This window comes from Myxocyprinus asiaticus, chromosome 15 (genome assembly GCF_019703515.2).
Source record: "Myxocyprinus asiaticus isolate MX2 ecotype Aquarium Trade chromosome 15, UBuf_Myxa_2, whole genome shotgun sequence".
Taxonomy (NCBI): Eukaryota; Metazoa; Chordata; class Actinopteri; order Cypriniformes; family Catostomidae; genus Myxocyprinus; species Myxocyprinus asiaticus.
This window is the reverse complement of record NC_059358.1, coordinates 23,031,946-23,047,164: the sequence shown is the minus strand read 5'-3', so window position 1 is coordinate 23,047,164 and position 15,219 is coordinate 23,031,946. Positions and strand designations below refer to the sequence as shown.

General features: G+C 37.7%; 1 protein-coding gene across 3 annotated transcripts in view; it reads left to right on the top strand.

Annotated features, from left to right (window-relative positions):
* epb41l4b (erythrocyte membrane protein band 4.1 like 4B) overlaps positions 1 to 15,152 on the top strand; it is a 46,547-nt gene extending 31,395 nt beyond the window's left edge. For 2 of the 3 annotated variants that reach the window (XM_051718678.1, XM_051718676.1), the window contains exons 16-23: positions 3,735 to 3,874; positions 5,969 to 6,069; positions 6,185 to 6,268; positions 7,359 to 7,423; positions 7,533 to 7,661; positions 8,861 to 8,984; positions 11,590 to 11,687; positions 13,547 to 15,152. In XM_051718678.1, coding sequence (XP_051574638.1) covers positions 3,735 to 3,874; positions 5,969 to 6,069; positions 6,185 to 6,268; positions 7,359 to 7,423; positions 7,533 to 7,661; positions 8,861 to 8,984; positions 11,590 to 11,687; positions 13,547 to 13,610 — 805 coding nt within the window. In that variant the 3' untranslated portion in view covers positions 13,611 to 15,152. The remainder of the gene's footprint in view (positions 1 to 3,734; positions 3,875 to 5,968; positions 6,070 to 6,184; positions 6,269 to 7,358; positions 7,424 to 7,532; positions 7,662 to 8,860; positions 8,985 to 11,589; positions 11,688 to 13,546) is intronic. The other variant, XM_051718677.1, reaches the window with a different exon arrangement.
* The last annotated feature ends 67 nt before the right edge of the window (positions 15,153 to 15,219 follow it).

Here is a 15,219-nt window from a genome sequence, read left to right as displayed (position 1 = left end):
TTAATTTGAAATGTATTTAAATAAATGTATTGAAGTATTTTAAATAAAAAATATGACACAGTGTTTTTATAATACCCTCACATAGGTCAAAAATGCCCCAAAATGGCTTGGGAAGCTCAGTGGTAAAAGACGCTGGCTACCACCCCTGGAGTTCGCTAGTTCGCTAGCTCGAATCCCAGGGTGTGCTGAGTGACTCCAGCCAGGTCTCCTAAGCAACCAAATTGGCCCGGTTGCTAGGGAGGGTAGAGTCACATGGGGTAACCTCCTCGTGGTCGCTATAATGTGGTTCCTTGTCGGTGGGGCGCGTGGTGAGCTGAGCGTGGATGCCGCGGTGGATGGCGTGAAGCCTAAACACGTGCTATGTCTCCGTGGCAACGCGCTCAACAAGCCATGTGATAAGATGCGTGGGTTGATGGTCTCAGACGCGGAGGCAACTGGGATTTATCCTCCGCCACCCGGATTGAGGCGAATCACCACGCGACCACGAGGACTTAAAAGCGCATTGGGAATTGGGCATTCCAAATTGGGTGAAAAAGGGGAAAAATCCCCCAAAAAATATATATAAATATGCCCCAAAATACTGATCCTTGGGCAAATTAGGCATTAGCATTTACACTACAAATGCGATGTGGTCGCATCTCCAAATGTAGATTGAGTGAGCATATCACAAAACGTTTTGCGTTTACACCCGCATTTAGTGTTGTCCACTTGCAAATGGGTCACACGAGACTGATCTCAAAGGAATAGTTCACCCAAAAATGAAAATGTTGTCATGTTCTTCCAACCCTGCATGACTTTCTTTACTCCATGGAACACAAAAGGAGATGTTAGGCAGAATGTTTGCCTCAGTCACCATTTGGGATGTAAATTGCAAGATTCTCTTAGCCAGCTATCCGATGTTTGCCAATACTTTAAAGTCTGCCACGATGCAATTTCGATTTGATTTGATTCAGAGGCCTGTGATAGATATTACGATATAATGTGCCTATTTTACTCAATCAGTTACATCCATTATCTCACAAATGCAACCAAAATATAATTGGAGTATTTTTTTGAGCTCTCTGAATAGTGCAAATCTAGTATCCACATTGGGACATCCACAAAAAAATATAATACAGAAAAATAAATAATATAAAAAATAAAGTCACATTCATGTGATTATCAGTCGTTTGATGACAGCTCATTGCCTTGTGGAATGAGGGAAACACTACAATGACAATTTGTCATCTCTACAACAGTCAAGCAAGTCTTTCAATGCAAAATACCCATGACAGGAGAGTATGTGCGATCCGTGTTTTTCTGGGCTACAACTTCCACAGATGTTTTGCAAAAATTCTGTTACAATTTACTGTGATAAATGTTAGTAAGGGTGTTGATGTCTTGTAATTGATGTCGGTTCAGGGCAGGTGTTTTCTCTTTTCCTCGTCAGAGTTGTTCAGAATATCGTGGCAGTTTAGCTGTTTGACATGGTTGAATTGCTCCATAGCGCTTTAAAATAGAAAATTCTCATGCAGAATTCAAATGCGTCGCATGTGCCATGATATTGAGGGAAGCCCAATTTAATTGCGCATGTGATCGGCTCTGCTCTAACCTTTCACCGGAGCTCGAAGCCCTGTTGACAGGTGCGCGCGGATAGCAGAGCGCAACTTCAGGCTTCAGTCACTCCATGCACATCCTTGTCCCACATGAAAAGCATATTTAGTGCTTATAAAACTAAATGAATATCACAAGGTTGCTGCATCGACTGACGGAAATGCGTACAGATGTGGCTGGCATGATTGTCAAATTAAAGGTGCGTCTTAAAAAAAATAGACATTGATGTTTTCACGTTGAATCGATGACATCGCATCGTTGGTGATTAGGTCGATGGATCATTACACCCCTTGTCACCATTAACTTTTATTGTACAGAAAAAAAGATGCAATAAAAGTGAATGTTGACATAGGATATAGAACAACATGAGGGTGAGTGAATTTTATTTCATGGTTGAACTATCTCTTTAGTACCAGGTTTAAATATGGTCTAAGATTAAACCTGTGCCAGTATTTCAGTTCCAGTTAAAATCTGAAAATGGAGGCTGATGCCAGTGTGCATGGGTGTTCTCATCTTTTTTACTTGCATGTGTGTCTGATTTAGAACCTCCAATATGGACATACCCACTGCGAGCAGCAATGTGCTTGAGAGAAATGTGATTGAGCGCAGTGGAAGGAGTGTGTCTGTGGTGCAGAGAGACAAAATTATGACTGAACTCTGAGATCGTGTGAGAGCCGCTCATCCCACTAAAAGAGACCACTGAACATTCCATTGCACCCTCATCTGAGTTATCACAGTCTGTTTCACAGTCCCAACCCATCTCACCTGCAGGACTCTCATCCAGCCATATTGTCTGTGATCATCCATCGTGTTAAGCGTATCATCCAATCAAATGCATCCTGACAAGACTAAAAAGCATATTCTGTATATGTGGACCTGTGTTGTTTATAGCTTTGAGTGTTTTGACTTCATTCAACAATTACAATTTTGCCTTTATTATAAAATCTAGAACTAGCAAATTATGTATGATAATGATGATGATGTCCGGATATGTAACTGCTGTAGTGCTTTATTCTAGAGCAGGGTTGCTCAGTTGTGCTGCTGGGGTTTAGCTCTAATTCTACTTTAACACATCTGACCCTGTTAATCAAGTTCTTAAAACTTAGTCAAATGTGATACAATCTCTGAGCAAGATTGAGCAGCATTGTTCTCAAGTATTGCCTATTTTATCATTTTAGTGTGTTGGATTATCTGGCTGACGGTAGATCATGTTGGTACGCCTGCTTGTCAAAGTTTACTTGAAGTGCGAATCATTTATATGATATCATGCCAATTACCTCATTGTTTACAAACAGTGCATTCAAGCATTCTAATGCTTCTATTAAATGCTTTGTGTAATTTAAATTCTCCTTAAAACTTTAGAAATGTAATGATAATTACATATTTGCAGAAGTGTCAAAGGGATAGTTCACCCAAAAATGAAAATCGTGTCATTTACTCGCCTTCATATTGGTATATACCATATGACTCTCTTTTATCCATGAAACACAACAGGAGATATGAGAGAATGTTAGCCTCAGTCACAATTCACTGTCATTGGATCTTTTATTTTTTACCCCATACAATGAAAGTGAATGGTGACTGAGGCTGTCTTTCCCTCATATTCTACCTGACATGTTCCATGGGAAAAAAAGAAAGTCATGCGGGTTTGGAGCAACATATGTGTGAGTAAATGATAACGGAGTTTTAATTTTTAGGTGAACTATCCCTTTAAGTCAGAATCCATTCAGACATAGCAAGGGCTTTTAATGATTACAGACTGCTGCAATGAGACCTGCCTAAATAAATGTGTTGTTTACACTATTCGACTCACTTTATTGATTACATAAACCCTTGACATTTTTGTCATTTTTGTATTAACATTTGCACCCAGAAAGTTGTTTCATTTCTGTGTAATAACATCATTTGTGTAAACATTTACTGTTGTTTCATAACCACCCTTTTATCCTATTAGAAACCTGTGTGTGCATATTTTAGCATGTCGTTTTGCCATGGTTATTCATGACATGCATTATGATTCTCAGTTTTAGATGTTTTCTCCCTTATTTTTCAATGAGTGTGCCAACCTGTAATGCAGGTTCACATATGTGAAGCTGTCATATGTAGCGTTGTTGGTGTCATTGTTGTGCTGTGTTTTGTAGTTTCCCTTTAAGCAGTGCGGACACTCGGAGGTTTAGTGTGGAAGAGAATGAAGCTCCTCATTCTGGAAAGATCCATCACTGCTACCATCACCATGGATACGAAAAACAGGAAGCCCTGTGCATCACGACAGCTATACCTAGTAAGTCTCGACAAAATCACTTGAGCTGTATTTACAGGGGTCTAAGTGAATGGAGAGTTCACCTAAAATGTAAATTCTTTAATTATTTGTTTGCACCCATATCATTCCAAACCAGTATTACTTTTTCTTCAGTAGAACACAAAAAGTGAAATTTTGAAGAGTATCCTTGCCACTCTTGTTCATATAATGAAAGTGAATGAGGACTGGGGCTGTCAAGCTCCGAAAGTACCATAAAAGTTGTCCATGGTCCAAAAGTGTGTTATATTTCATGCCTCCTGAATCCATACACTTAAAGGAATAGTTCACTTTCACCATTTACTCACCCTTATGTTATCCCAGATGTGTATTACTTTCTTTTGCAGAACACAAACAAAGATTTTATCTTTGTCTATCTTTGTATGTCTCAGCTCTGTAGGTCCATACAATGCAAGTAGATTGTGGCCAGGACCCTGAAGGCCCAAAATGCACGTAAAAGTAATCCATACAACTCCAGTGGTTAAATCCATGTCTTCTGAAGTGATATGATAAGTGTGGGTAAGAAACAGATCAATATTTGTCTTTTTTTTTTTTTTTTTTTTTTACAATAAATGATCCTCCCTGCTCAGTAGGTGGTGATTTGCACAAAGAATGTGAGTTACCAAAAACAAAAGAAGAACTCTTAGGAGAGAAGAGCGCTTAGGAAAGTGAAAGTGGAGATTTACATTATAAACAAAGTACTTTTTTTTTTTTTTTCTTACACTTATCATATCACTTTTGAAGACATGGATTAAACCACAGGAGTTTTATGGATTAAGTTTATGCTTCCTTTATGTGCTTTTAAGAACTTCAAATTCTGGCCACCATTCACTTCCATTGTATGGACCTACAGAGCTGAGATATTCTTTTAAAAATCTTTGGTTGTGTTCTGCAGAAGAAAGTCAAGCACATCTTGGATGGAATGAGGGTGAGCAAATCGAGAGAATTTTCATTTTTGGGTGAACTATCCCTTCAAGATGAGGAACAGGCCAAATTGAAGTTATTCACTGAAAATCTTGACATCTACCTTGACTCTCTTTGGCACATTCATAAGACAAGTAATGATGTCCGATTTATGAACTAAAGCCATCTGAAGTGATTGTTTAATGCTGTTCAGAGCAGGCATAAATGCATTTACACAGTTGTAACAAATGCATAATGTTATGAGATAAATATTTAAAATATAAAATTATGAATATCGAAATTTGAAATGAATGAAAATATGAAGTTATTCCTTTAACTAAATTATGAAGTATATGCTCTCTATTATGACAGCAAAGTTTATGGGTGCTCTGTTGCTGCATTTTATGTGCACTGAACCAAAGCAGCATCAGAAATGCCTTTGATGCTAGGGGCTGAAGTTGGTCAGAGCAGGCATAATTCACTCTGGCTTTTGTGTCTTTACAGAGAATTTTGAGCAGGCACAGAGCAGGATTAACTCGGCTGTGTAAAGAAGCCTTAATTGTCCTTTTGAATTACATTTTTTCAATGAATTGGTTGATTGATGCAGTTCACCAAATTGGTCTGAATGATTTGTTCACTAATTGTACAGGGCTGAGTTTTCCAAAAGCATCGTAAACCTAAGTAGATCGTAGAAACCATTGGCGCCAATGGTCTCTATGATAAATGCTTTTGGGAAACACAGCCCTGATCTGGTTCTCAAGTTGAACTCAATGATCTGGTCGCAGTAGGCAATCCACCAAAGGGGAGGATTATGAGTTGATAACAACTTAAATTTTGGTGTGTTATTCACACAAAGTATGGCTGCAGAAGACTTGGAATATAGCACATGAGCCGTAAGGACCACTTTTATGATACTTTTTGTACTTTCTTGCCATTTTGGAGCTTAACAGCCCCAGTCCTCATTCTCTTTCATGAAATGTAAGAGAGTAGTCAGGATATTCATCATAAAATTTATTTATTTTTTGTTCGACTGAAAAAAGAAAATCATACAGGTTTGAATGCAGGTGAATATATGATGACAGAATTTAAATTTTTGGATGAACTATCCTTTAAAATCATGATGTTTTAATGTGAAACAGTTCAGAATATATATGCTGATGAGTTTGTTTACATCAGATGCTTGGGTCGTGTCTCCTGGATGCAAAGATTTGCACAGTCAGAACCAGTTGGAAGCAGGACCAGCGCCTTGGCCAGCCCTCCATATCAATATAGACATGGTCAGTTTAATAGAGATCATGATTTCTGAGAACAAACTAAGTAATTGATGAGGTTATCAATGCCTTGTGAATAAGCATGTGGTTTCTTAGATTGTCCCTCTGTAACCACATGCAGGCAGAGGAAAAACCACTGTCTGAGAAAAGTCTTCCTTCCTCCCCTGCGGTTCTACAGGAACAGCTCAAGAGCAACATCTCCAAAGTAAACCTTCTCACTGTCAGACTGCTTGAACATGACACAATGTATTCACAAAAGCTGATGCAAAGTTCATTCATCTGTATTTATCCACCTGCATGGACATCACGTTTAAGATACCTGCTAGAAAAAGAAGAAAGAAAAAATGGTCATACCAGCTTAAGGTGGTCAAGCTATTTAAAAGAATGTTCCAGGTTCAGTACAAGTTAAGCTCAATTGACAGCATTTGTGGCATAATGTAGATTACCACAAAAAAAAAAAAATATTTAGACTCATTCCTCCATTTATAAAAATAAATAAATAAATAAAAAATCGAGGTTACAGTATGTCAGCCACCTAAATCAGCTTGGACCTGCTAATGACTTGAAACCATGTAAAACCAGCTACAAATTGAAGCTACTTTAGCTGGATTTTCTAGGAGGGGAGCAAAGTCAGTACCAGTAACTGACCAGCTTTACAATGGGTAATTATGACAGCATAAAACAGAATAAAAATGCAATTGTTAAAGGAATAGTTCACCCAAAAATGAAAATTTGCTGATAATTTACTCACCCTCAGGCCATTCAAGATGTATCTGAGTTACTTTCTTCATCAAAACAGAATTTAAGACTTTTATTGACGTGTTCCTGACTCCTCCCCATGTGACGCGTGACCTTACCAACGAGCTTACGTCATCCCTCTCATGAGCGCGTGTCACAGAGATGTACAGAAGCGAACATTTGTAGTTAAAAAGTATATAAGTATTGTTTTGTTTCTAAAAATAATAAATCGTTTGGGTTCAGAAGAACTTTATTTGTCGACTGGAGTCGTGTGGATTATTTTGATGCGCCCTAAATATGCATTTTGGACAGTCAAAAAATGGAGGACATTCACTTTCATTTTTTAGAGGAGGAGGCCTGAAATTAAATCCTAAAAGTCTTAAATTCTGTTCTGATGAAGAAAGAAACCAAGATACATCTTGGATGGCCTGAGAGTGAGTAAATTATCAGCAAATTTTCATTTTTGGGTGAACTGTTCCTTTAAGGTTGCAGAATATGTATGTGACACTAGTAGTTAAGTGATGCGTAAGTCTGTGCTCTGCTCTTTTCTGCTGTAGCATGCCGCCCAAAGTGATAGTGGAACCTCAAAGGGAAACTCTTCAAGTGGAGACCAAACTGACAGGTAAAAACTGCAGGTGCTAATTCTGGAAGTTGGTAAATGTCTTAACATGGTTTTCAAGCATTTTTGAAGCAGTACAAACACCCTCATACTGAGTCAGTGTCATTGTCAGTGTTTTATTCACTGACTTTGGATTTTATCTCAGGTATCCCAGCTCCTCACAGGATTCAGGCTCAAGCAGTCTGAATACAGAGAAGCCAAGAGTGGACCGGCGCAAACGCCTCGTCCGACAGTTCAGCTTGTGAGTTACTAGGGGTGAAGAGGGTTGTAATGATGATCTGAGCCATTCCACAGAACTCTCCAATTTACTTAGCAGATGCCGTTAGAATTAATTGCATGGAGCCACGTACTTAGTTTAACAGTTTTTACTCTCCATTTGACCAAATAAAAAATTTAAGTATTTTAAATATTTAAACAGAAAAAAGTGTTATGTTTTACTATTTCTTTACTTTTGTAAGATGATCCTAGGGGAAAACATAATCTAAATAAGTCAGATATTTTCTCATTCAAAAACAAAGTATCAAATTAAATAATGTTAAAGGAATTGTTCACCCAAAAATGAAAATGTTCACATCATTTACTTTGTGTATGACTTTCTTTCATCTGCTGAACACAAATGAAGATTTTTAGAAGAATATCTCGGCTCTGTAGGTCCACACAATACAAGTTAATGGGTGCCAAAATTTTGATGCTCCAAAAAGCACATATAGCTATCATAACAGTAATCCATAACAGGACTCCAGCTGTTAAATCCATATCTTCTGAAATGATTTGATAGGTGTGGGTGAGAAACAGATCAATATGTATGTCCATTTTTACTATAAATTCTCCTCCCTGCTCAGTCAATCTCCACTTCAACTTTCACTTTCAAATTCTTCTTCTTGTGTTTTTGGTGATTCACATTCTTCATACAGATGCCACCTACTGGGCAGGGAGAAGAATTTCTAGCAAAAATGTACTTAAATATTGATCTATTTCTCACCCACACCTATCATATTACTTTTGAGATATAGATTTAACCACTGGATAACTTTTATGGTGGCTAAATGTGATTTGGAGCGTTCCAATTTTGGCACCCATTCACTTGCATTGTATGGACCTACAGAGCTGAAATATTTAATAAAAATCTTAATTTGTGTTCTGCAGAAGAAAGTCAAACACATCTGGGATGGCATGAGGGTGAGTAAATGATGAGAGAATTTTTATTTTTGTGTGAACTATCCCTTTAACTTGATGAGTTTATAGATTCTAAAGATTCTCAAGTTTGAAATCATAAACATTACAAAAATTATTCATAATATTCAGAAATCTTAAATAATCATAAAAATATTATGAATCTCTAATCACGATGTTATGGTTCCAACAAGGGTATTTTCCCCTGGAGGTTTTTTGTTTTAACAATGAGCCCTCTATTGAACCATATTGTCATTTGTCCCATAGTAACCATAGTGATGAAGATGAGCTTCCAGAGGCACTTGCAGCCATATCCTCCCAGTGCAGTTTGGGAAAATCCACATCAAGCAGCTCACTGGACAAACAAGTCCAGCCACCAATTTACCCACCGGTAACACTTATGATTCTTCCTCCTGAAGTATAATGATGACAAAACTATTCTTAAAGGGATAGTTCACCGAAAAAAAAACAAAACAACAATCCTTTACTCACCCTCATGTTATTTTAAATCCATATGAATTTCTTATTTCTGTGGAACACAAAAGGAGATGTTAGGAAGAATGTGAGCCTCAGACACCATTCAGTTTCATATGCAAAGTGAATATTGTGTGATGCTAACATTCTGGATCTAGCATCTCATTTTGTGTTCCATGGAAGATTTTTTCATTTAGTGAACTATGCCTTTAAAACATTTAAACAAATATTCCATGTGCAATACAAGTTAAGCTCAATTGACAGCATTTGTGGCATAAATTGATCACTACAAAAAATAATTTTGACTTGTCCCTCCATTTCTGTAAAAAAAAGCGAAACTTTAGGTTACAATAAGGCACTTACAGTTAGTGACAGTAGCTCAGCTATTTTCATAATGGTGTGCTTTTTCCAGTAACAAGTTACATTTTGTGACGAGTAGCACTGTATCGTCACAAAACACTACATTTGTCACACTGTATTGCGAATGCAGCAACGGAGTCAAGGGAGTTGTCAAACACTCTCACTTAAACCTCTCTCTCTCTCATGTAGCGCTGGTAAAACCACATCATTGAAGTGAATAGGTTCTTTCGCACAGTTCATGTCAATGAACCAATTAAAATAATAGATTCCCTTATATCTAGCATTGGGAACTCCAATTCATTTTAATGAGTCTGTTATTTTGGTTGGTTAATGTAAATGAACTAGTTCATGTAAATGATTCACTGATTCACTTAAGCCCCGTGCTGCCTTTTAAAGGTGCACTCAGCGATTCCTGAGAAACACTGTTGATATTCGAACTCAACTGCCAAAACAAACACACCCCTCCCTTCAGTGCTCCTTTGGAAGCTCCGCCCCCCAAATTCATGCACACAAGACGGCTTTACGCACACCAGCTCCAGACACTCACAACTCTCTTGCTACTAAATCTAACATCACAACAACAGCATATATGGGTTCTGTGAAACATAGCAAAATTTATGTTACCCACCTATCGAGAAGAAAAAGCGCAACTTCTGCATCCGTCTTCAAGCCTTTTACCTCTCGGAGGTTTCTCCACTGCTGAAAAGCCTCGCCGATGTTGACACGGCTCCTAGCCCTCGACTTATCATAATTCTGCTTTTTTAGTTGATATTCGTCTGACCTTTTTCTCTTGGTCTGTTTCTCAGCCATTTGTCCCCATTGGAGTTTAGAAAGTTCACATCAGCCAGATTTGCTGTCGCTCTTCTAATGAATTTCTCTCTCGCTCTGCCCCCACCCCCCATCCTGTGCACACACAAGAACACACCCCCTGTTGCTGATTGGCTGGAGTAGTGTTGTGTGGATCGGTCTGATCCACTTTGTTTTTGTCACATTTACAGAGCCAGGGCTGTGTACAAATACTAGATTATTAGAATACAGAACAGACAGTTAGCAGACTGTGAGGAGATATTTGCAGAATTTGACAAAGTATTGGATTAGAATTACTGAGTGCACCTTTAAGGGAGTTTGCCTTCTTTTTCTGAAGCAAAATATTTTGTTAATTGCTGCTGTTTAACACTATATTTTGATTCAGTTATATAACATAGATTGTTTTCTAGTTTTTCTTTTTTTTTTTTTTTTTACTGTATATTAAGTAAAAATGTATGTTCAATTTAATTCTGTCTCCCTATTTGTTTAACTCTTATGAAAATTAGCCATGGTCCTACTAGTAAAATCATGGGTTAACTATTGTAATATTGTAGTAATCATGACTGCAGTAACCAATTATTATTATTATAATTATTATTATTATTATTATTTTTTTTCTCCCCAATTTGGAATGGCCAATTCCCAATGCGCTTTAAGTGCTCGTGGTGGCGTAGTGACTCGCCTCAATCTGGGTGGTGGAGGACGAATCTCAGTTGCCTCCACGTCTGAGACCGTCAATCCACGCATCTTATCACGTGACTTGTTGAGCATGTTACCGTGGAGACGTAGCACATGTGGAGGCTTCACGCTATTCTCCGCGGCATCCATGCACAACTCGCCACGCGCCCCACCGAGAGCGAGAACCACACATTATAGTGACCACGAGGAGGTTACCCCATGTGACTCTACCCTCCCTAGCAACCGGGCCAATTTGGTTGCTTAAGATACCTGGCTGGAGTCAGCAGTAACCATTGTTTTTGGCAGAAACCAAGGTTTTACTATACTAATATTGTAGTAAGTAACCATGATTTAAGTAATCATTGTTTATTTTGTGGTTTCAATAGTTTTAATACAAATATCACAAACTATTATTGCACTAAAACCATGGTTTCATTTTCGTAACAGAGCGTCACCCTAATTAAATATAAAACTCTCAGGTGTTATTAATTCTGATTGCAGAAATAAATAGTATCATTTGATTGTTATATACACCATATACAAAATATTTTCTTCTTTAAATATCTTCAGTGTATATAGCTACTTTTTGTTAGTAGCTTGAAGTGTAGCTAAATACATTTATAAAAAAGTAGCTGACTGTAGTGAGATACATACAGACCTTTGCTTTCTCTCCACAGCAGAAGGATGCTTCACGGTTGGAGCGTTGTGACAACTCCCCACTCTTCTATCCAAGTCCAGTACCTCACCTGCTACCCTATTCTGCACACACCGAAAGGTGATACACATGCGCAACCATCAGGCTCTTTCCAAAAACCTGTATGATTTGTATATATAGGTGCATTTCAATAAATTAGAATGTTGTGGAAAAGTTCATTTATTTCAGTAATTCAACTCAAATTGTGAAACTCGTGTATTAAATAAATTCAATGTACACAGACTGAAGTAGTTTAAGTCTTTGGTTCTTTTAATTGTGATGATTTTGGCTCACATTTAACAAACACCCACCAATTCACTATCTCAAAAAATTAGAATATGGCGACATGCCAATCAGCTAATCAACTCAAAACACCTGCAAAGGTTTCCTGAGCCTTCAAAATGGTCTCTCAGTTTGGTTCACTAGGCTACACAATCATGGGGAAGACTGCTGATCTGACGGTTGTCCAGAAGACAATCATTGACACCCTTCACAAGGAGGGTAAGCCACAAACATTCATTGCCAAAGAAGCTGGCTGTTCACAGAGTGCTGTATCCAAGCATGTTAACAGAAAGTTGAGTGGAAGGAAAAAGTGTGGAAGAAAAAGATGCACAACCAACCGAGAGAACCGCAGCCTTATGATTGTCAAGCAAAATCAATTCAAGAATTTGGAGGAACTTCACAAGGAATGGACTGAGGCTGGGGTCAAGGCATCAAGAGCCACCACACACAGACATGTCAAGGAATTTGGCTACAGTTGTCGTATTCCTCTTGTTAAGCCACTCCTGAACCACAGACAACGTCAGAGGCGTCTTATCTTGGGCTAAGGAGAAGAAGAACTGGACTGTTGCCCAGTGGTCCAAAGTCCTCTTTTCAGATGAGAGCAAGTTTTGTATTTCATTTGGAAACCAAGGTCCTAGAGTCTGGAGGAAGGGTGGAGAAGCTCATAGCCCAATTTGCTTGAAGTCCAGTGTTAAGTTTCCACAGTCTGTGATGATTTGGGGTGCAATGTCATCTGCTGGTGTTGGTCCATTGTGTTTTTTGAAAACTAAAGTCACTGCAGCCGTTTACCAAGACATTTTGGAGCACTTCATGCTTCCTTCTGCTGACCAGCTTTTTAAAGATGCTGATTTCATTTTCCAGCAGGATTTGGCACCTGCCCACACTGCCAAAAGCACCAAAAGTTGGTTAAATGACCATGGTGTTGGTGTGCTTGACTGGCCAGCAAACTCACCAGACCTGAACCCCATAGAGAATCTATGGGGTATTGTCAAGAGGAAAATGAGAAACAAGAGACCAAAAAATGCAGATGAGCTGAAGGCCACTGTCAAAGAAACCTGGGCTTCCATACCACCTCAGCAGTGCCACAAACTGATCACCTCCATGCCACGCCGAATTGAGGCAGTAATTAAAGCAAAAGGAGCCCCTACCAAGTATTGAGTACATATACAGTAAATGAACATACTTTCCAGAAGGCCAACAATTCACTAAAAATGTTTTTTTTATTGGTCTTATGATGTATTCTAATTTGTTGAGATAGTGAATTGGTGGGTTTTTGTTAAATGTGAGCCAAAATCATCACAATTAAAAGAACCAAAGACTTAAACTACTTCAGTCTGTGTGCATTGAATTTATTTAATACACGAGTTTCACAATTTGAGTTGAATTACTGAAATAAATGAACTTTTCCACGACATTCTAATTTATTGAGATGCACCTGTATCTGTTTTTTTTTTTTTTGTTTTTTTTATACAATTTTCTCCACTAACTCTGTCTGCCTGTTTGTGTCCAATTATTCATATTTTCTTTCGGTTTGCATTTTTGTCCATTTTTCTTTCCATCTGTTGACGTGGGTCTGACATTGTTTTTTTTCTCTGATTGTTCCCATACTTGCCTTTCTGTTCATCCGTCTGTGGTTATGTGTCTGTGTGTTTGTGCAGCTCTGAAGACTCACGGATGGAGAGAGAAAAACTGCTGAGGGCTCTGTTAATGACAGAACTCTGAGATCACATGCACACAACACAACTGCTAACAGACAACAACCCCTAACTGGCGAACAGAACCATTAACCCAATGCACTGTTTTCACTGTATATGGACCTAAAACAAATCTCCATGACAGAGTTATTTTTGCATGTTTAAAGCAGTCACAGAACATGGTTTCCAAAAGCATTTGCTTGTTTGATTATTCTGTTAATAGCATGGCATCAGTATTGCCCCTATAAACTGTACAAACTAACATATCGAATGGCTAACTTTTAATAATGGTTTAGACTTATTTTTCTCTGTTTTTTAAAAAAAAATTTATCTCTGTTTTTCTTGGGATTTGGGGTTGAGAGGCCAGAGTTAATTGAAACGGATCAGGCCTGGCATTCAGTTGTTAGCGTATAGACGTACTTATTTGGCTATATTCGCAATAGCATACTAGCATACTACTCCCACTATTTCTGCAGAAAGCAGTATGCATATTGTTCACAGAGTGCACATTGTCTGCATGCATGGAATACCCCGATTAACCTACTACATTTTTGAAAATACGTAGTATACAGTAGAGCACACTGCATGGGATGCTGTGTTCCACAATGCAATGTGCTTGACTTGATTATTATTATTTTTGACCATAATATTTGTATTTAAGACCTATTGTCCCGTATTGAAGGCACTGAGTCCCGCATTCAAGCCGCAAAATGCTCAAGCATATACGATATTCGCATGGCGAAAGTTGACGACCCCGATTTTGACTGGACCTACCTTATTTTTTACCTACCTTGACTTGATGAATGAGCTGAAAAAATATCATGCATATTTTTAACATCTCCCTTTTGACTAGGCATATTTTCCTTATTATCTAACTGCTAAAAGTTTTTTGGTTTGTTTTTACAAAACTAGATAAAAAAATTGCAAACAAAATTGTTTTTGTTTCTAAAATAACACGATTCACTGAACTTGCAAATTTAATGAGGTCAGATATTTTAGCATACTATTGTTTGAAACATTTGTGTACTAAAACTTTATGCTAGTAGTCCATTTTAAACATGCCGACTGTGCTTACATGTCATGGTCAAGGTTCTTACTCTATATTTTGTGAAATATTTGACTGCTATCGCTACTATACACTTTCATATGAAATTAGATTTTTATACTACAACCTTTTTCTCTCTTATAAAAAAATAAATAACTTTTCAGTAAGAGCGTTGAGTAATCCAGTTATGAAGCTCACAATGCCCACTAGAGGGCATTAAATATGCATTTCAGATTTACCTTTGAGAAGTGGGTTAGGAGGAACAAAGTGAAATTTGAGCTTTTTTATTTTCTTGTTTACAACATTATCATAAGGGAGAGCAACTCCAGTGATAATATTTTGATATAATCACACTGATTGAAATAATCAAATCTATTAGCTCAAGCACTTCTCACTTTTTTAGGTGTGAAAATGTAAATATGTGTACATAACCAGTGATTCAGTCACTCAACCTGTCAAAGTTCTTACATTTTCTTTATTTTAAGTTATTATAAAATATCAAAATAAAATAATACTTTCTCCAAACAGCCAAATTCATGTTTTCTTCCTCTACTTATGTTTATAAACTATAGAAATGATGGTAATAGATCAG